The sequence below is a fragment of the Canis lupus genome, chromosome 2 (genome assembly GCF_003254725.2).
Source record: "Canis lupus dingo isolate Sandy chromosome 2, ASM325472v2, whole genome shotgun sequence".
Taxonomy (NCBI): domain Eukaryota; kingdom Metazoa; phylum Chordata; class Mammalia; order Carnivora; family Canidae; genus Canis; species Canis lupus.
The window spans coordinates 75,877,967-75,897,828 of record NC_064244.1 but is presented as its reverse complement, the minus strand read 5'-3'; the positions used below and the strand labels follow the sequence as shown (position 1 = coordinate 75,897,828).

Genomic DNA, 19,862 nt, shown 5'->3' with positions numbered 1-19,862 from the left:
GCCCTAGGCCAGCACCGAGCCGGGACTTACCGATGTAGACGCGGCCCTTGGTGTTGACTGCCACGTTAGGGCCTGGGGACTGGCCGCTGACCAGCTCCTCGCCGTCCACCTGGATGGAGCCTCTCCGGCCCTCTCTGTGATGGGACGGGGGCGGACCCCTCACCACCAATCCCGAGTCCCCTCCCTTTGCCTCAGATATGCCAGCTAGGAAAGCCTGGTCCTGCTCCGAGCCCTTTCCTTCCCCCACTGGATGCGATGTGGCCCGGTGTAGCTTCCCAGCTCTCATCCATCATCCCACTCGGGTGCTTGCCGGCCCCCCCCCATGGCATTTTGTCCCCCCACTGGAAGTCTGCATTCCGGCAGGTGGGCTCTCCGCCCACCGTGGTTCAAGTTCTGTCTCCAGAGCTCAAAGCCTGCCTCCCTGCATGTGGTGGGCGGCGATCTGTCCCACCCCAGAACTCTGTGCCCCCCGCCCTAGGGCCCGGGTGGACTCCCTTACCGCAGCGCAGTCACCCGATGCCACTCGCCATCGTCAATGGGGTCCTCAGAGACAAGGCGGGCCTCCCCACTGCCCAGCTGGTAGCTGCAGACATGCAGGCCCAAGACAGTGTGAGCTGGGGCAGACGGTGGTGGTGTGTGGGGCTGGGGTGCCGGGGGCTGCAGCTTCTTTCGGGAGGAGCCGCGGCACCGAGCAGAGGGGAGGCCACTGAAGGGGTGAGAAGGGCCAGGGATGGGGGGAGGAAGGGCCAGGTGCCCAGACCCACCTGAAGACCAGGTGCCCGTCCTGAAGCCCAAGACTGATGAAGTCCTTGCCACGGCCGGCCTCGCCCATGTCCTGCCAGGGAAGCACAGGGTCGCTGGGGTTCCTGGTCTGGGAGCCAAGGCCCCAGCCGCTGTGGCCTCACAGCCCTGGCCACCAGGAACCCTAAGACCGGGCCAGACGCCCACACTCACCACGCCCTGCCAGAGCAGGAGGCCGTTGGCCGTGCTGGTCCGAACCTCCAGCTCGATGGTCTCCGGCACCTCAGGCACACTGGGGAGTGGAGGGGGCAGGTGAGGGGGAAGAAGCTGCAGATTCCTGCTGCCCTCCCTGGATCCACAGGCTCCCCCAACACCCATCTCACCTCCTGGAGAAGATGCGGCCTGGGAGAGCTAGGAAGCCATCGTCGTGGAAATAGGCTCCGTACTGCCCAGGGGCATCTGTGGGACAATGTGGGGATGGTGAGGCACCTGCTCGCCTTCATGGAGCGGCCACTGCACGGGCTCTGGACCCCCACCTCCACCCCAACGTGTGCTACTATGGGGGCCTTGAGCCTGCAGTCTCTGGAGACCACAGAGGGCTATGGACACAATTCAGGGGCCTGTGAACTTGGGTGGGGAGACACTGTAGCTCTACCTTCACTCACTTCTCATGAGGTGTAGCAGTTCCTTTCATTAGGGCATGTGGGCAGCAAACCCAAGGAGCAGTAGCAGGACCTATGATTTATTACTAACAGACTTCCTTTTTTTTTTTTTTTAAAGATTTTATTTATTCATGAGAGACACACATGGAGAGGCAGAGACACAGGCAGAGAGAGAGAAGCAGGCTCCATGCAGGGAGCCCTATGTGGGACTTGATCCCAGGACTCCAGGACCACTCCCTGGGCTGAAGGCAGGCGCTAAACCGCTGAGCCAGCCAGGCGTCCCACTAACAGACTTCCTTATCACGCCGCAGTAGTTACCAACACTTCAGAGCTTGCCGAAATCGTGGTAGCTATTAGGGCCACCACGAGGTCTCGTTTACTGCGTTAATACAGAACTACATATGTTACAAATCAGGAAATTTTACATATTTTGAGAACCTTATTTCAGTATAACTGGTTTCCTCTAAAATCCTATGTATTTTATTTTATATAGTCAGTAGGGTCCAGATAGGGTGACCAATCATCCCTCTTTGCTGAGTCCTGTCCTGGGTTAGCTCTGAAAGTCCATATTCCGAGAAACCCCTCAGTCCTGAGCAAACGGGGAGAGCTGGTCACCCAGGTCCGTGGCACATGAAAAGTTCAGAACGTTTGTATTCCCTCCATCTTGCAGTTGGGAAGACAGGCTGGGGTGGGGGTGGGGGTGGGGGGCTGGTGGTGAGCGGCCTGCCCACAAGTGGGAAGCCTGCATGACACCCCGGGCCTGTTGGCCCCCACGTCCATACTGTGTGTGGCTCCAGCATCCTCAGCCCTAACTGCTCAGGCCCATCCCGCAGGCCAGCACTGGTCCCTGCGGGCCTACGAGGGTAGGGGACATTTGGCCACCTTCCACCAGATGATGCTAACAGCTAACATTTACCAAGCGCCTACTATGTGCCAATCAACGTGCAGGGAGCTTTACAGCCAGCTGCAAGCATGCTTTCATTTAAATGGATCCTCATAGGGGCACCTGGGTGGCTCAGTGGTTGAGTGACTGCCCTTAGCTCAGGTTGCGATCCCAGGGTCCTGGGATCGAGTCCCACATCAGGCTCCCTGTGAAGAGCCGGCTTCTCCCTCTGCCTGTGTCTCTGTCTCTCTGTGTTGCTCATGAATAAATAAATAAAATCTTTAAAAAAAAAAAAAAACGAATTCTTAAAATAATCCTATGGTTTAGACATAATGTTAACAAAAGCTAACATTCTGTACCCACTGTGGACCATTGTTCTAGGCATTCCAAGTATATTAAATAATTGTACCGTGACACAAATTTTTATCCAGCTCTTGTGGAAAGGATGTTTCTTCTCTTTACCTTACACACAAGGAAACTGAGGCACAGAAGGGTAAGTGACTCACCCAAGGTCACACAGCTAGTGGGTGGGGGGATTTGAATCCGGAGTCCGCGCTCTTAGCCACCCTACCACTACCTCTCCTATTACATTAGTGAGAAATAAGAAGATACCTACAGAGCCGTCAGCCCAGTGCCTGCACATGTTCAATAAGCACTGATTTTTAAGAAATGATCACTGCTCTTAAACAGATTGTGGAATCCTTGAGAATGAAGGTCTTGCCTCATTCATCTTATATTTCCCGTTTTCAGGGTGAGGATGGGCACCCAATAGTTTGTCGACAAGCATGAATGTAGAGGAGGAAACTGAGGTCAGAGTGGCTCAGGACCCCACCCCGGGTCACCTGGCCTGTAAGTACACAGCGGGACCGGGCTGTGTATGGCTGGGCTCTGTTCTGTCCCTCTGAGCCCAGTGAGCCTCTCACGTGGCCTTGTCTTGCTCACAGGGGTACCTGGGAGAGGGGCCGAGACCGGAAGCCAGTGTGGCCATAGGAAGTACGTACCATTGCCCCCACTGCCTTCCAGATGCCAGTCAGACTCCACTGTGCCTGTGAGGAAAGGCAGCTGCAGACACTGGGCCAGGGTGGCCAACCCCAGATGGCCCCCAGAGGCAGGTGGGGGGAAGCCAGGACGGTTACCTTGTTGGCAGCGCAGGCCAGAGAAGCCGGGGGGACAGAGGCAGCGGGTGCCCTGGCAGGTGCCCCCATGCAGGCAGGGCTCACGGAGCTGGCAGGGGTTCTCCTCGAGCTCACAGAGGTCTCCTGTGGGCCAGGGCGCAGTGAGTGGGCGTGGGCCGGAGTGGCTGCCCACCACCCCACGCCCCCCGCCGGGCCGGCTGGGCTCGCCCACCTTTGAAGCCATCGAGACACAGGCACTGGAACTCGTACTCGCCGGCAGGCATGCACGTGGCGCCGTTCTGGCAAGGCTGGCGCTCGCACGGGGAGCTGGTGTAGCACTGGCCGACGCCCCGGCTGCCCAGGAAGCTGTAGGTGAGGTCCAGCCGCTTCCCGTTCACAGACACCTGTGGGCACAGGGGGCGCTGAGGGGCCCTGGCCCAGCGGGGAGCAGGGCGCAGCGGAGGGTGGCTGGGAACCGGAGCTGGGGCGTGAGCGGTCACGGGGCGTCCCAGCCTAGGTGACGGAGGGACCCGAGCTGCGTGCCTCCCGGGCATCGGGGAGGTCCAGGGGTGCAGCCGGTCCTCTCCAGGAGGCGTCCTCATCCCCGAGTCACAGAGCAGGGACCTGAGGCCGCAGGGAAGCATCTGGCACCCCGCCCTCCCCTGCGGTCCTGGGGCTGCTCCTCACCTCGCCCACACAGCCGTGGAAGTGAGCGCTGACGTTGGTGGCCGGGGGCAGCCGCACGGAGGGCTCCACGCCCCCGAGGTAGAGGAGGGTGTGCAGGTTGAGGCCCTGGCTCTTGCCGGGCGAGGAGCGCAGCACCGGGCGTCTGCCGTTCACGCGCAAGCTGCCGTCCTTGTTCAGACGCTCCGCCGACACTCGGTGCCAGTGGCCCAGGGCCAGCGGCTCGGGGCTCCGCAGCACAGCCAGCCCTGGGGGGATGCCGGGCAGGGATGGCACAGGCGCGGAGGGCCCCCCGGTCCCCATACGGGGACTTGAGTGGACATGGTGTTCCGGGAGGAACCTGGGAGGGGTCTAGGGGACTTGCCTAAGGTCATGCATGGAGAGAAGGGACGTGAATGAACAGGGGACTTCAGTGGATCTGAGCCCTCCTTTGGGCACGGGGACCTAAAGCCCATCTGCTTTTGGTGTCTGGTGCTCACCTGACCCTAACTCGTAGCGGAACTCCAGGTGGCCGCCGACCATTGCCAGGGACACGAAGTCCTCCACGGGCCCACTCTTCCCCCCGCTGAACAGCAGGATGCCGTCGGGTGCCAGCGGCTTGAACTCAACGTCCAGGCGCAGCTCGTGGTGTGTGTTGGTGAGGGCGGGCAGTGCCAGGTAGGAGCCGGTGCCCGACATGGAGGGGGTGGTCACCGTCACACCTGCAGCAGCCACAGCTCAGCCGGGGTAGTGGGGGGGTACTGACATCCCTGCCCGGCCCGCTTCAGGCCCAGCAGCTGCAGCTGCACAGGAGCCCCTGCCCTTGGGCACCGCAGACCAGGCTGGAGGTGTCTCTAGGAAGGAGGGGGCCTTCACGGACTCTCATGGGAGGGATTCAGACTGGGCAGAGGCTTGGTCAGGTGACTTTGGGGCTCTCTGGGTCTGGACTAAGTGTTGTCATTCACAGGGGACTTTGTGGCCTCAGGGTGCCCTGTCCAGCTTCCCCCAACTCCCGGGCTCCCTGGGGACTCAGGTCTGGCACCACTCACCTTCCTCACACCTCACCCCTGAGCGGCCCAGGTGGCAGCGGCAAGTGTAGCCTCGGCCATCAGGTCGGTTCACGCAGGTGGCATCGGGCCCACAGGCCTCTGGGGGACAGAGGGCAGTAAGAGGAACATTGAGGTGGCCCGGGAGAGGGTGGGGTCCTGATGCTACAGCCCCACCTATAGCACCCCAGGGGCCTTGGCCAGCCTGGGAGGACTACATTGGGAGACTGGGCAGGAGGAATGGATGGCGGAGGGGTAGGGGGCACCCAGGAGGCTGGGCAGGGGGCAGCATGGGAGGGAGGTGCATGAGTGGCCAGGTAACAGTGTGGGGTGGTGGGTACCTGGGATGCAGGTCATGGGGTGAGTGCTTTGGTGAGGGATGAGAAGGTGGTGGGTACCTGGGGTAGTAAGAGGCTGGCGGGGGTCGGCGCCTGGGAGCAGTGATGGGGGTAGGATGAGTAACTGGGCACCAGTGATGGGGGTGAGAACTTGGGGGGCAGAGCTAGGGGGCAGAGTGGGTGTTAGGGTAGCAGTGATGGAGGTCAGTATCTGGGAGGAGTGGTGAGAACCTGGGCGAGTGAGATTGTGGGTGGACATGGAGGGGCAGCTACGGGCAGAGGCTGCACCCAAGGGTGGCAGCGGTCACAAGGGTGGGTCACGCACCTGGGTGGCAGTGCAGGGCCTGCGAGTGCTCACAGCGACTCCCGGTGAAGCCAGCCGGGCAGATGCACACGTAGCTGCTGCTCTCTGAATCCTGACATTGGCCCCCGTTCTGTGAAGCCGGCCCCAGAAGTCAGGTGGAGAACACCCTGGCTCTCCCCCACTTCCCACGGGGGCTTCCCTGGCGGAGGGCAGCAGCCAGGGGCAGTTGGGTGGGCTGTTGCGGGGTTACCTGGCACGGCCGGTCCCTACAGGTGGGGCAGTGGGAGATGCCGTGGGCGGTCAGGTTGAGGTCGTGGAAGATGATCTCCTCGCCCTGGATGCGTAGCTCCCGGACGCAGCCTGCGCGGTGGGCAGCCACGATGAGAGGGGTGGCAGTGCCAGGGGCCTGCCCTGCCCCCCCTGCACCCTGGGGTGCTCTCCCAGGCCCCCATGGGCTCAGCCAGCCAGCCGGGGAGGTGGGGCAGGGGCTCACCTATGAAGCCGCTGCTCAGCCCGGCCTTGGGGATGGCACCGTAGTCGGGGTAGCCACCCAGGTAGAGCTCCTCATTTAGGTCCAGGCCCTGGAACTTGCCCTGGGGAGTGGAGAAGCCGGGATGGGGAACAGGGGCTGGGCAGCGGTGGGCAGGTGGCTGGAAATGGGGGGGACTGGTGGGGCCTCACCTGAGAGGTCCCGTTGACGGGGGCCAGGCTGCCCACAATCAGGGAGCCCTGGGTAAGGCTGCGCAGCAGGGTCACGGTGTGGAACTGGCCCAGCGCCAGCGGTGTGGGGTGGCGGATGGTGGCCATGCCTGAGCCTGCGTCAAACCTGTTCCGTGGGGTGGGGCCAGGGCAGGAGAGAGCACACACTGGGCTAGTCAGAAGGGCTGGGCAGGGGGCCCGGCCTGGGGAAGGCGATGTCACCGTTTCCTACAGTTCTGATCTAGTTCCTGTCCTTGCCTTGTCCACCCCCAGCTCACCCCATCCTTGCCCCTTCCTCGGGTCTCCTCCTCCACCCCCCATCCCCAGAGTTTATCCAGAGCAGCCCCCGGGTGTTAACTGCTCTATGGCCCTAGAGATCACCTTGCTGCTTTCCTCCTTTATGGCTGCTCTTGCCCAACTAGGTTATGGATTTCCCCAAGGCCAGAACTTGATCTGTCTCTACCGGTGCATGGCACAGAGGAGGAGTCCAGTCCAGCAAATAATTTTTGAGCCAGTGAATGAATGAATCCTGTCTGCAGGAGTCCTACCCGGTAGACACGCGCTCAGGATCACCGAGCATCTCTGCCACGGTTCTGAGCAAGTCTGGGGCTGCTTCCTCCTTTACCCGGTCGGCACACTGTCCCCGCGCCACAGATCATGCGGTCACCAAGGGTGACGGCCGCATCTCCTCCTTCATTCAACTCAGGGCAGGGTGCTGTGTGCCTGACCAAAGCCCCGTGGTCCAGTCCTCTAGCCCCTTCCCTTGTGAACGGGGTGGGGGAGAGTCTCACCGGAACTCAGGCCTGCCCCCCACGAGGCCGAAGGAGATGAAGTCAGGCTGCCTGTTGGCCAGGTTGGTGGGGCTCCCCGGGCTCCGCTTCTGCCCGTTGTACAGCAGCATCCCTGGAGGGCACAGCCGTGTGAGGGCCTCCCACCAGCCACGGGCCCCCCGTCCGCCCCGCCCCAGGAGTGAGTGACCACAGCCGGGGAGCCTTCACTGTCTAGCTCCCGTCCCTCCCTCCACACACCCCCGAGCAGCCAGGGCCTTCTCACTGTCTCCAGAGGCGCCCTACCCAGGGCTGGCTCCCGGTCCCTACAAACACATGGAGTCTGCTTCATTCACACCGGAGGGCCTACCTGAGAGGACAGGGAGGCAGAGACTCACCCGAGTAGAGAAGGAGGCCTGGACAGTGAAAGTCAGAGCCGTAGGAAGATGGGGGAGAGAGAAAAAGAGAGAGGGAGGGAGAGAGAGAAAGAGAGAGAGGAGGAAAGGCTGAGAGATGGAGACAAAGGAGGGAAGGAGGAGGACAGAACCAACAGAAAGCCGGGCCAGGAGGCTGGCTGTGGGTGTACCCATCAGAGGTGGGAGGTACTGAGCAGTGGGGATAGAGACAGGAGGGGGTGTGAGAGATGGCCCCGATGGCAGGCCAGGGGTCCCGGGACAGGGAGCCGGGGGAGGTAGGTAGGACCGGGGGCCTCCAGGGCTCAGACAGTGGTGGCGGTTAGCCCGGGAGATCCCCACCCCACAGCGGCCCCTCCCCTGCTCACCATCAGCTGAGTCAGGCCGGAAGGTGATCTTGATCTCGAACTTCCTATAGGCATCTTTGATGGTGGGCAGCGGCAGGAAGGAGTGCGGGGTCTGCGTGAAGTAGGGGACCACCCGCTCTGCGGGCAGAGAACGCAGCTCGAACCCATGCCTCCCAGGCAGTGGGCAGGGCGCTGCCAAGTGCGGAGGCTGTCGTCTTACCCGGCACCTGCAGATGGGCGAAGGCTTTGACCTTGCCCTGGCGGTTAGTGGCGGTGCAGACATAGGTGCCGGCGTCCTGAGGCCGGACAGAGGGCAGCAGCAGCATGTTGTTTTCCAGGCGGCTGTCGGGTGGCAGGTTGCCGTCCAGCTGCAAACACAGCCGCACGTTGGAGCCTGGCCTCGGCCCGAACCTCTCCAGGGCCTGCCTCCCATCTCACCTCGGGCCCACCCATAAGCACTGCGGACGTGCTCTGTGCCAAACCCAGGCCAGGTCCTGGGGGCACCGAGATGGTGAAGACTCGGTCCCCGCCCCTCAGGCCCGCGGCGCCCCTGCCTGGCACTTACCTTGCTCCAGGTGATGTCAGGAGTCGGGTAGCCAGAGGCCATGCAGGGGAAGGCGGCTGCAGAACCAGCAGGCACACGGACCTCTGGGGGTGTTGAGATCTGGGGCAAGGCTAGGAGTGGGGAAGGAGACACAGGCCATCAATCTGATGACACCCACCGTTTCAGAGCCCAGACTGTGTCCTGACTCCTTCCATCCCCACAATAGCCCCCCGAAGGGAGGCACTGCATCCCCATTTCACAGATGAGGCTCACTGCTGCTTGCACACTCAGGGACAGGTCCATTGGACTCCACAGCCCGAGACGCTTCAACACATCCCGGTAGAACATTGTGTTGCCCCCTCAGGACCTGAGGAGGGGCACCAGGGCAGTATGCAGTGGTAAGTTTGGGGGCAAGTCATGCGGGTTGGGGTGAAAAGGAGCTTCCTTTAAAGACAACACAGATATGTGTCAGCCCTTGACAACTGCTCTTTGTCACTCTCGAGTGTCTGTGTTTATGTAGTCTCTGCCATCACACTGGGCTGTGGGTCTCCATCAGCATCTCCGGTGCTTTAGTGCGTGATGCCCCCCATCCCCGTGGAGGTCCCCGCCGGCCTTCACCTTGCACGAGCAGCAGCACGTGGGACTGGGTGGTGCCGGCAGAGTTGGTGGCGGTGCAGCGATACTGTCCTGCATCGGCCAGCTCCACGTGGGCGATCCTGACAATGCCTCCGCTCTGCACGATGCCGGGCCGCAGGCGTCCCCCAACTTTGCTCCATGTCACTTGAGGCTTGGGGTCACCCAGGGCCAGGCACTCGAACTCCACGGCATGGCCGACCACCACGGTCTGCACGGAGGTCCGGATGTTGATGAGCACCGAGGGCAGGGCTAGGGAGGAGGGAAGCAGGGGCAGAGTGAGGCCAGCCTGCCGCAGGCCTGGCCCAAGGAGGGGAGAACTGGGGCCCCTGGCGTCCATTTGCTTTCTCGTGCATTCACTCATGAACATGCTCACTTGTCTGCTCTCTTTTGTAGGTTCACCCTCTTGGGTATCTGCTGTCCTTCATTGGTTGGTCTGAGCACCCACTTGCTCCACCCATCTCCTTTTCTCCCCTCCTTGCAATATTTGTCAAACCCCCTTATGCTGTGCTAGACACAAGCAATAATTCTCTTTCTTCATAGAAATTTAAGGTGCTTCCTGGGGAACACCATCCCTGTACCCCTCATCTCTGTCTCCTGCTCTTAGGAAAGGCCTGAAGGCGCCATCCTACCTTGGACAACCAGTTGGGCACTGGCCTGGGCCTGTCCCCACGGTCCATGGGCCTGGCAAATATATGTCCCTTGGCAACTCTGGTCCAAGTTCTGGATTCTGTAAAGAAAAAAATGATACAACATTAGTGAATACAAATAATTGACAAGAATGCTTTCCAGTGGGGGCATCTGAGTGGCTCAACAGGTTAAGCATTTGCTTTAGGCTCAGGTCATGGTCCCAGGGTCCTGGGATTGAGCCCTGCATGGGGCTCCCTGCTCAGTGGGGAGCCTGCTTCTCCTTCTCCCTCTGCCACTCCACCTGCTTGTGCTCTCTCGTTCTGTCAAGTAAAATCTTAAAAAGAAAAAAGAATGCTTTGCAATGGTAGGCAAGCTCAAAGCCATCAGAGGTTAGCACGTGGCATAAGCTTCTGGTCTCCCACTAACCATGTGAGGTAGGGAGAAGGTGAGGTAGACAGGCAGGCAGGCCGACTAATGTCACCACAACCATTTTTTTTTAAGATTTATTTATTTATTTATCAGAGAGAGAGAGAGGCAGAGACACAGGAGGAGGGAGAAGCAGGCTCCATGCTGGGAGCCCGACGTGGGACTCGATCCCGGGACTCCAGGATCACACCCTGGGCCAAAGGCAGGCGCTAAACCGCTGAGCCACCCAGGGATCCCCACCACAATCATTTTAGGTCAAGACCTTATGGTCAGATCTCAAGAACCCACAGTTACAGAACAGCAGAGCTGAAATCTGGGTCATGTGTATGTATTTGGCCTCAGAGCCTATTCCCTCTCCCCTACTGATAAGGATACAGATATGAGCCACTGTTTACTGAAAGCCTTCCATGTGCTTTAGTAATCCCATTAATCTCATTTGGTCTCACGTAATTCCTTGCAGGGCTAAGAGCATTCAGGCTCAGAGAATAGAAGTGACTTGTCCAAGGACATGGTTTCATGCTGAGCCCCACAGGACAGGTGTCCTAACACCCCCCTCTCCCTGGGCATCCCCACCCTATGCACCTTGGACTAGGGTGCTCAAATTCAGTCTGGCTGCCCTTCTCGACTCACCGGAGCACCCCATCCTGCACACTGTGGCCAGGAGGCAGCTGACCCCCTTCCTTGATCCAGCGGAGCTGGGTGCCCCGGTCACTGGGCACAGCACAGTGGAACTCGACGCTGGCCCCTATGCTCTTGGTCTCCAGCTGAGGTGTGACCTGAACGGTGGGCGTGGATCCTGCTGGGATGGCAGTTGCCAGGACAGAGCCAGAGGGGCCTGTGGGGACATGGGAGAGGTTCTCTGTGAGTGTGCCCGTGTGTGCACGCATGCATGAGAGTGATATCCATGATGCCTCCCCTCCCAGGACCCAGAAATTCCCCATCCTAATATCCAAGGGATGTTCTTTTCGTAGGACCCCCTTCTGCGCCTCCTGAGCCAGGGCTGCTCACCTTGAACAAACACCTGGGCGAAGGCCTCTGCCGAGCCCACCTTGTTGGTGACCTGGCAACGGTAGCGGCCCGAGTCCTCAGGGGCCACGGACTCAAAGCGCAGCAGCTCGTTCCTGGCGGTTGCCCTTGCAGGGAGGCTGCCACCCACACGGCTCCACTGGAAGGTGAGCGGGGGTGTCCCATGAGCCAGGCACTGGAGCTGCACTGTCTCCCCTGCCCGCACCGAAGTGTGCTCCGGGACTGTGGTGGCATACGGTGGGCCTGGGGTGGGGGGGACACAGAGTCAGGGCAGGGAAGATCAGTGGTCAGGTGGGAGCTGGTGCCTGACCCAGGCGACTTGCCAAAGGACCCGAGATGCCCAGCAGTGAAGCAGAGGACAGGATGAGGGGAGCCCGGGTCCTGGGAGGAGAGGTGGGTCTCAGACTAGGGCGGGCTCTGGGGGCCTGAGGTGCACGGGGCCCTCTGGATGGCATTCCTTGGGTTCTGTCCAGGGTGTAGCCTGCCTGGGCCTCAGACCTGCATGCAGGGCAGAGAGGGGAGCCCAAGGAGGGCGGATGAGCGCCTTACTCTCTACGTGCAGGGCGATGGTGGCCTCAGCGTGCCCGGCAGGGCTAGTGGCATTGCAGATGTACTGGCCCGAGTCCTGCTGGGCTACTCGGGGGATGATCAGTGTGTCACCTTGCAGCTGGTGCTGCCAGGGCAGCGGGGAACGCAGCTTGGACCAGTGGATGGTGGGCATGGGGCTGCCTGCAGAGTGGAATAAAAGACCACAGAGGTCAGTGGGCTGCCCTAGAGACTAGCTGGGCATGAGGCTGGTGTAGAAGTGATCTGGTGACCTTGTCCCTTCACGGGGGTCACTGAGTGGGCACCTCAGCCATCACTGGGTGGTGCCAGCAACAGAGTCCCCTCCCGGGGTATGATGCCATCTTCAGATCTCTTGTGTCTACAGTTCAGGCCCCAGGGCAGCACTGCTCTGCCTGCCTTGTGTGCCAGCCCCCGTCCACACCTGTGGCTGAGCAGCGCAGGGTGGCTGTGTGTCCAGCCTCTACGGTCAGCTCGGCTTCTTCAACTTGGACCTGGGGCGCCCCTGGGGCCACAGTGCCCGTGTCCACAATCACCTCCACCCGCTTCTGTGCTGTGCCCAGTGCATTCTGAGCGAGGCATACGTAGGTGCCTGCATCTGATGGTTTAGCTGATGAGATCTGGAAGAAAGCAAGGATGTTGGGTAAGTGGGCACAGACAAGCACCTCGGCATCAGCCCCCAGGTCTGGCTTGCTTTCACCTCTTCCCTCTACCCTTCCCTTTGCTTTTGGTTCTCCCATTGGGCTGCTTGAGGACTTACAAACTCAAGACATCCAGCCCATTAGTCTATCCCATCCACTTGTCCATCAACCCACCCACCCCTCCCCCATCGACCCACACATCCACCCACCCACCCATCTACTCACCATACATCCACCCACCTACCTGTCTACCCACCCATCCACCCATTCATTCAGCCACCCTTCCACCCACCCACCCTCTACTCACCTACCCATCCACCCATCTACCTACCTATCCACCCAACCACCCACTCCCCCATCTACCCACCCACCTACCCACCCATCCATCTATCCTTCCAGCCATTCTTTCTTCCTTCCCTGTCTTTTACCTTTTTTCTTCTTGCCCATCTTCCAATCTACCCACCAAACACTTATCCCATGCCCCTCTTTCTCTATCCATCCATTCATCACCCATCTGCCCATTCACGTCTCTTTCCTCTAAGCATGTGCTCCAGGATGGGCCCTGGCTAGACCCTCAGACCCAGAGATGAAAAGGCCCTGGCCTGTGGCCAGGGGAAGGCTTGCCTCACCTGCAACACCGTGTGGCTGTCCACGACCCCATACATCCGCTGCTCCACATTGTTGGGGGCGCCGATCCGAGTCCAGCGAGCTGAAGAGCGGGGCTCCCCAGCACTGACACACTCCAGGGTGACGGACTTGCCCACTTTCACCCGCACGGGGCCCTCGGGGAGCACAGACACAGTGGGGGGTCCTGTGCAGAGGAATGGCATCATTGATGCACCTGCGAGGCTCTGCCCACCACATGCACCTCACGGCCCCTGTCGCAGTAACTGCCCAGTGGGCACTATTCTGCATGGATGTGGAAACCGAGGCCAAGAGGGAGGACGCCCGAGAGGGAGTCGTTGGCTGAGGCGGGATGGAGATCTGGAGGTTGCAAGCTCAGAATCAGGGCTGGAAACAGGAAGGTGGAGCCTCCAGGGCTGAGGCCGCTCACCGTGCACGCTGAGGTTCACGACACTCTGGGCCACACCATAGGCGTTGGAGGCCACGCAGCGGTAAGTCCCGTGGTTGCTGGGCCGGGTGCCCACGATGGTGATGATGGAGCCGTTGGGGCTGATGTGAACATTGTCTGCGGAGTTGGCGCTGGTCAGTGAGGTGGTCCTTGTGCCTTGGTGTTGCCGTAGGCGTGGCTCTGCCCCACGTCCCCACCCCTCCAGCCTGGCTGTGTCCAGCTCACAGGGGCCCAGGCCTCCACCTTTGCCCATTCACTCCTGGGCATGATCACACCCTCACACCCGCCTCCAGGATCCTCCCCCCACCCCCCAGCTCACCCTCCAGTTCTTGGTTCCGAGTCTTCCACTCGAGGCTGATGGGGGCTGCCCCGTCATGGATGAGGCACTTGAAGCTGGCATCTTGGCCCTGCTGCACGGTGCTGCTGGGTGGGTCGATAGAGATGACGGGGCTCCTGAGGCCTGGGGGATGAGGCAGGCGGGGGGCTGGGCTCAGCAGGGCTGGCTCGGCTTGGCCTCCCCGCCTCAGCTCCACGGTCTCCCTCCTCCCCCTGCCCGTGGCATCTGCCACACTCACGGTAGGAGGACCCCGCACTGGGCAGGACAGTGACTGTAAAGGAAGCCTCCTGCTCAGGGCCCGAGCCTCCAACCACACGGCACACGTACTCGCCCGAGTCAGCTGGGGAGACGTGGTGCAGCCTCAGCCGGGAGCCGTGGGTCTGTGGGAGTTAGGAGGGGGCAGCTGTCAGGCCAAAGCACTGGGGCAGGGCAAGTCCCCAAGCCCACTGTGCCATGTTGGTTCTCCCTAAAGTCCCAGGAGCTCAGGGCTCCAGCGGGGAGGGATGAGGGAGTGTCATTTACTGGATCCTACATGTCTGACCGACCCACTTTGCAGAGGAGGAAGCTGCCCCGGGAACACTGTGGCAGCAGGGCCGGGATACCCAGGTCTCCCACTCTCATGCTGAGCAGCTCTGCTCCAAAAACTACACTATCCCCTGGGGTCCAGGAGGAGACTGGGGTCCACGTGAGGTTTGGGGTGCAGAAAGCAAATGTAAGTCGAGCCCTGCCTGCCCTGGAACGCTTCCCAGCAGGCCCCTGTACCTGGTGCCGGGCAGGGAGGCTGCCCCCACGCTTGTACCATGTGACCTGGGCGTGGGCCTGCCCGGGCACCACGCAGTTCAGGTCCAGGCTCTGTCCTTCGGCCACATGGGAGGAGGAGGCCTCGATGTAGATGGGCTGGGCCAGTCCTGGAGCTGGGGACACAGAGGGTGGGTAAGAAGGGTGAGGCTCTGGGGCATGGAGGCAGGGACTGAATTTGGTGGTAGTGACAAGACGCCATGGGCTCACGCCACCCAGACCCAGGGCTGGTCCCCAGTGGTGGGGGGAGGGGCTGGACGACCTCCAAGGAGCAGAGAGCCAGAGCCCTGCTGGAAGAGTCGGGAGGAGCAGGGCCAGGGAGAGGTCCCCAAGCTTCACCCCCTGCCCCTGTCACTTACCAGGAATGGGGCCTGGGCTGGACGGCTCAATTGTGACAAGGACAGAAGCCTCCAGGGTGCCTGAGCTGCTGGTCACTTGGCATGAGTACTCTCCAGAGTCAGCCGGGGACACCTGATTCAGCCTCAGCAGGGGTCCGTGGACCTGGCCAGTGTCAGGGCAAGGGTGGGGAGGGTGAGCTGGGGGCCTGGCAGCCATGGCCTTCAGATGCCCAAGCCCTCTGGTACGTGCACCCCAGGACCGTCACGTATAGTTGTGAAGGCTGCATCCTGTGCAGGGTGACCCCCTGAGACTTCAGACACCGTGGAGTACATTTATAACATTTTGTGGTAGGAAGAAGTCTAGCATCCTGAGTAACAGGTGCCTTTTTTTATTGCACCAAGGTGCTGAGAAGCTGGTGGCGGCTCTGCTGTGCCCAGCCTGTTCTCCACCTCCTGGATGTCAGTGACTTCCTGCTGCAATTCCCCCAAAGCCCTGGATGGTGGGGCCACCTTCCCTCCTGGCTAGTTTGAGGCAGGATTGTCGGGCAGGGGTGGGGTGGGGTGGGGAGGGCCCACATCCTGCTTTCTCCAAGCCCCTGTACCTGGTGCCGGGCAGGAAGGCTGCCCCCGCGCCTGTGCCATGTGACCTGGGCGTGGGCCTGTCCAGGGACCACACAGTTCAGATCCAGGGTCTGCCCCTCGGCTACGTGGGAGGAAGAGGTCTCGATGCGGATGGGCTGGGAGCCACCTGGGGCTGAGGCACAGGAAGAGATCAATGAGCTGTAATTCCCACCCCTTTGCCATCAGTCCTACCCCCGGGTGCCCAGATTTTCAGACCAGGGGCCAGACCGCATATGGAGAGATGGCTTCGATCCCCCCCACTGCCTATTCTTCTGAAGCCTGGGGCAGCTGGGCTGGCCTGGAGGAAATGGCAAGCCCCAGACCACGGCCCCACCACTATCTCCTCTTGTGCTCCCAGCACCTCCGGTGGCCAGGGCACAGGGCCAGGCACCTCCACATAGGTCACTCATTTTTCTCAAACTTGAGCGATGTGTGGCTAAGAACCCAGACTCTGGGGCCAGACTCCCTGGGTTCCAAACCCAACTCTGCCACTTATTAGTTGTATGACCTTCGGAGAACTACTTCACCTGCCTGAGTTTCAGTTCCCCATCTGTAAAATGGGGAGAACAACCATACTGACCTCCAACAGTTCTTGTGAGGACGAAATGGGTTAATATGGGTAAACAGAACAGGGCCCAGCACCTCGCAAGTGCTAGATCACATTTGTTACTTAGCACTTCATATACTATCATGTCTGCTACAGCCACGTATTAATCACGTTATGTTACGTTTTCCTGTCAACTGAGTCGCTTAACAGAACCCTTAAATACTTGGCCCCATCGTAGGCAATGATTTCCCTGAAATCATGGTGGGTTTCATATGTGGCTGTTTTTCTCTGATATAACACCACTAATATGAAAGATTTTTACCAGGGCACTGCTCCAGAGCACCCTCCTGTACCCCCAAAAGCACGGTTCCAGCCTTTAGGGAGCTCATGGATTGTTGCAAGAGTTCTGCTAGCCCCACTCTACGGACAAGGAAGGTGAAGCATGGAGCCTCTTGTGCAACATCTCAGAGTGTGGACAGAGGAGCTGGGACTCAAGCCCACCTATGCCAGGCCGAGAACCCCAAGTCTGTTCTCGGGCCTTGGACATCCCAGTTCACCTGGCTCCCGACTCTGCCTGCTGGTCACTGCCACCCTCCCTACCCCCCTGCTGCCTTCCTGCTCCAGCCTCCCAGCCCCACCATAGAGACTCTCACCAGGAGCAGGAATAGCGCTGGAGCCAGAGGCCTCGATGTTGACCAGGACTGAGGCCTCCAGGGGGTCTGAGCTGCTCCCCACGCGGCACACGTACTCGCCCGAGTCAGCCGGGGACACCTGGTACAGCCGCAGCCGAGAGCCGTGGGCCTGAGCAGGGGCAGGACAGGGGAACAGGAGCAGAGCAAGAGAGAGTCAGAGGGTCAAGGTCTACCCTCTGACCTAGGCAGGCATGTGGCCTCCCTCCTGACTAGCTCTTGGGGGAGGGGCCTCTAACCGGCGCCCCCACATTCAGCAGCCCTCCCATCACTTCCAGCCCCCTGACTCCCATACCTGGTGGTGAGTGGGGAGGCTGCCCCCGCGCTTGTGCCACGTGACCTGGGCGTGGGCCTGCCCGGGCACCACACAGTTCAGGTCCACGGTCTGCCCTTCGGCCACATGGGAGGAGGAGGACTCAATTCTGATGGGTACAGCACCACCGGGGACTGTGGGCACAGAAGCAGATTTGGGTACAACCGGGTTGGTAAGAGCCTCAGCCACAGAAACCCCTGGGGCCCAAGGTAATAACAATGGTTAACACCTCTTAAGTGCGTATAGCGTGCCAGGCACTGTCAGAAGCACTGGGTGTGTGTGAACTCATTTAATCCTCACAGAATTCATAAACTTTCTGTGATCATGGAAACATTCTATATCTGCACCATCCACTACGGCGGCTACCAGCTGCGTGTGGCTCTGGAGCACTTGAAACGTGACGACGTGAGTGTTAAACTTCAACTGTAATTGCCATGTGCGGCCAGTGGCCACCGTCGTGGACAGTGCGAGGTCGGGATGACCGGCATCTCCGTGCTGCTGACGAGGAAATGAAGCTGAGGGAACCCAAGTCTCTTAGTGGTACAGGCAGGATTTGAGCCCAGGCATCTTTCTGCAGAGCCCTTGTCCCGGATTGCCACCATCACGTGAGAGCTCTGACTGCTGACTCCCCAGGGAGCACTGTTCCCGGAGTCTCCTGGTCCCTTCCCGGGCCTTTGTCAGACTCACCGGAGGGGCTGCCGGCGCCGGGGGAGACGGAGACCATGATGGAGGTCTCCTGGGCATCGATGTTGTTGTTGGCACGGCACACGTACTCGCCCGAGTCAGCCACAGACATGTGGTGCAGCCGCAGGCGGGAGCCGTGGGCCTGGGGGCAGATGGGGAAGAAGGGGGACAGGGGTGAGCGGCCAGGAAGTCACCAGCCGGCCCAGGCCTCCTTCCAGGCCGCCCTCTGCCCACCCAGGGTGGGAGGGAGGACTTCACTTCCCGTTCTCTGCCCATGGAGGCTGTCCCTGCAGTGCCCGCCCCGGGGGCAGGGGCTCTGCCCTCACGGCCACGGCTCCAGTCTGTACCTGGTGTTGGGTGGGAAGGCTGCCGCCACGCTTGTACCACGTGATGGTGGCCTGGGGCTGCCCAGCCACCACACAGTTCAGATCCAGGGTCTGCCCTTCGACCACCGTGGGGGACGAGGACTCGATCCGGATGGGGGGGGAGACGCTGGGCACTGGAGACAGAGAAGGACGGGCCCCACAGCCGGAGTCAGGCAGCAGTGATGGCACCAGGGCCCTGTCCGCCTCCCCCTGCATCACCTGCCTGGACCCCCTGCCCTGTGCCCTCTCACCGTGGGAGGGGCCACTGCCCTCGATGGTAACAATGAGTGAGGTCTCCTGGGAGCCGCCACCGTTACTGACGTGACACACATATTCACCCGAGTCGGCCGGCGTCACCTGGGGGATCCGGAGTCGGGAGCCCACGATCTGAGGGAGAGCAAGTGTCGGTGGGTGGGGGCAGCACCTCCACATCTCAGGTGCCGCCGCCCTGGCCTCCAGGAGCCTCCCGGAGCCTCCCCTGCCTTGTCGGGGCTGGCCGCCACCAAGACGTCCTTCAGAACCCCTCGGTGGCCTCCCCACGGCCCAGCTGGCACGGACAGGCCTCTGTAGCCTCTGTCCTGTTCTCACCTGTTACCTGGCCCTAGAGCCTGCGGAGGCCATCCCTGGTGACTCGAGTGCCCTGCTCTGACTTCTATTACACTGCTGTCACAGGACATGTCTGCCCCATCCGCTAGCCTGTGAGCTCCCGGAGGGCGGGCACCTGTCTCATTCTACCTGGAATCCTTAGTGCCAGGCACACGCATTCGGCCTGGAGCAGATTCTCAGGGACATTCAGTGAGTGAGTAAATCATAGAATGTTCTGGTAAAATATGGGCTCCACTGAGGTCAGTAGTGCCCATCAAGTAAGAACGCTCAATGTTTGCTGAATGGCTGAATGAGCACAGGGAAGGGGTTGAGAGCCGCTCCTGAATCCCGTTAGAACCCGTGTGCCCAGTTTTTGCACCCACACCCAGTGCCTCCATACCTGGTGCCGGCTGGGAAGGCTGCCTCCACGCTTGTACCAGGTGATGGTGTGCGGGGCTTGGCTGGCCACCAGGCAGTTGAGGTCCAGGACATGTCCATTGGCCAGGGAGGCCGAGGAGGACTCGATGCGGACGGGGTACACCACACCCTGGGCTGGGAGGCCGAGACAGGAGACAGGGTGTGGGAGCTGCTGAGGTTGGAGCCACCCTCGAGGTCCCCCCACTGCTTGTCAGGACCGCCCCCCCAGATACTCACGGTGGGAGGGGCCATGGCGCTGCTGGATGCTGACCAGGACGGAGGCTTCTTGCGTCCCCGAGCTGCTCACCACGCGACACACGTACTCCCCAGAGTCGGAGGGGGTCACCTGGGGCAGGCGCAGCCTGGAGCCGTGCACCTGGGTGGGCAGGAGGGAGCCTGGCTCAGGGTCAGGCACCAGGGCTCCGGGCCAGGCTCCTGCTCCCTCCCCTGGCCCTGCTCCCAGCCCAGTCCAGCCAGCTGGCCTTGCGAGGCGCTCTTGCTGGAAAGACCAGCATTCATGGCCAGTCAATTCCCCTGCTCCAGTGTGGGACTGGGCCCAGTGAAAAGGAGTGGGCGGCCAACAGTTGTTGACGTGCTATGGGGCAGGTGAGGTAGGCAGTGGGAGCCCACTTGACGGAGGAGGGCACTGAGGAT

General features: G+C 60.9%; 1 protein-coding gene across 6 annotated transcripts in view; it reads right to left on the bottom strand.

Annotated features, from left to right (window-relative positions):
• HSPG2 (heparan sulfate proteoglycan 2) overlaps positions 1–19,862 on the bottom strand; it is a 99,271-nt gene that overhangs the window by 1,306 nt on the left and 78,103 nt on the right. For 4 of the 6 annotated variants that reach the window (XM_025447973.3, XM_049106034.1, XM_025447974.3 and 1 more), the window contains 40 exons: positions 19,446–19,584; positions 19,192–19,343; positions 18,458–18,593; positions 18,189–18,340; positions 17,845–17,983; positions 17,140–17,291; positions 16,809–16,956; positions 15,590–15,741; positions 15,009–15,150; positions 14,614–14,765; positions 14,090–14,231; positions 13,834–13,974; positions 13,497–13,631; positions 13,072–13,253; positions 12,226–12,421; positions 11,787–11,966; positions 11,220–11,480; positions 10,842–11,046; positions 9,788–9,885; positions 9,141–9,407; positions 8,544–8,653; positions 8,199–8,346; positions 8,000–8,116; positions 7,617–7,634; positions 7,243–7,354; positions 6,434–6,578; positions 6,246–6,345; positions 6,003–6,112; positions 5,774–5,882; positions 5,114–5,212; positions 4,565–4,786; positions 4,089–4,333; positions 3,634–3,805; positions 3,423–3,545; positions 3,288–3,332; positions 1,125–1,200; positions 955–1,033; positions 765–835; positions 500–583; positions 31–134 (listed from right to left, as the gene is read on the bottom strand). In XM_025447973.3, the coding sequence (XP_025303758.1) occupies positions 31–134; positions 500–583; positions 765–835; positions 955–1,033; positions 1,125–1,200; positions 3,288–3,332; positions 3,423–3,545; positions 3,634–3,805; positions 4,089–4,333; positions 4,565–4,786; positions 5,114–5,212; positions 5,774–5,882; positions 6,003–6,112; positions 6,246–6,345; positions 6,434–6,578; positions 7,243–7,354; positions 7,617–7,634; positions 8,000–8,116; positions 8,199–8,346; positions 8,544–8,653; positions 9,141–9,407; positions 9,788–9,885; positions 10,842–11,046; positions 11,220–11,480; positions 11,787–11,966; positions 12,226–12,421; positions 13,072–13,253; positions 13,497–13,631; positions 13,834–13,974; positions 14,090–14,231; positions 14,614–14,765; positions 15,009–15,150; positions 15,590–15,741; positions 16,809–16,956; positions 17,140–17,291; positions 17,845–17,983; positions 18,189–18,340; positions 18,458–18,593; positions 19,192–19,343; positions 19,446–19,584 (5,560 nt within the window). The remainder of the gene's footprint in view (positions 1–30; positions 135–499; positions 584–764; positions 836–954; positions 1,034–1,124; positions 1,201–3,287; positions 3,333–3,422; positions 3,546–3,633; positions 3,806–4,088; positions 4,334–4,564; positions 4,787–5,113; positions 5,213–5,773; positions 5,883–6,002; positions 6,113–6,245; positions 6,346–6,433; positions 6,579–7,242; positions 7,355–7,616; positions 7,635–7,999; positions 8,117–8,198; positions 8,347–8,543; positions 8,654–9,140; positions 9,408–9,787; positions 9,886–10,841; positions 11,047–11,219; positions 11,481–11,786; positions 11,967–12,225; positions 12,422–13,071; positions 13,254–13,496; positions 13,632–13,833; positions 13,975–14,089; positions 14,232–14,613; positions 14,766–15,008; positions 15,151–15,589; positions 15,742–16,808; positions 16,957–17,139; positions 17,292–17,844; positions 17,984–18,188; positions 18,341–18,457; positions 18,594–19,191; positions 19,344–19,445; positions 19,585–19,862) is intronic. The other 2 variants (XM_025447976.3, XM_025447977.3) reach the window with 1 other exon arrangement.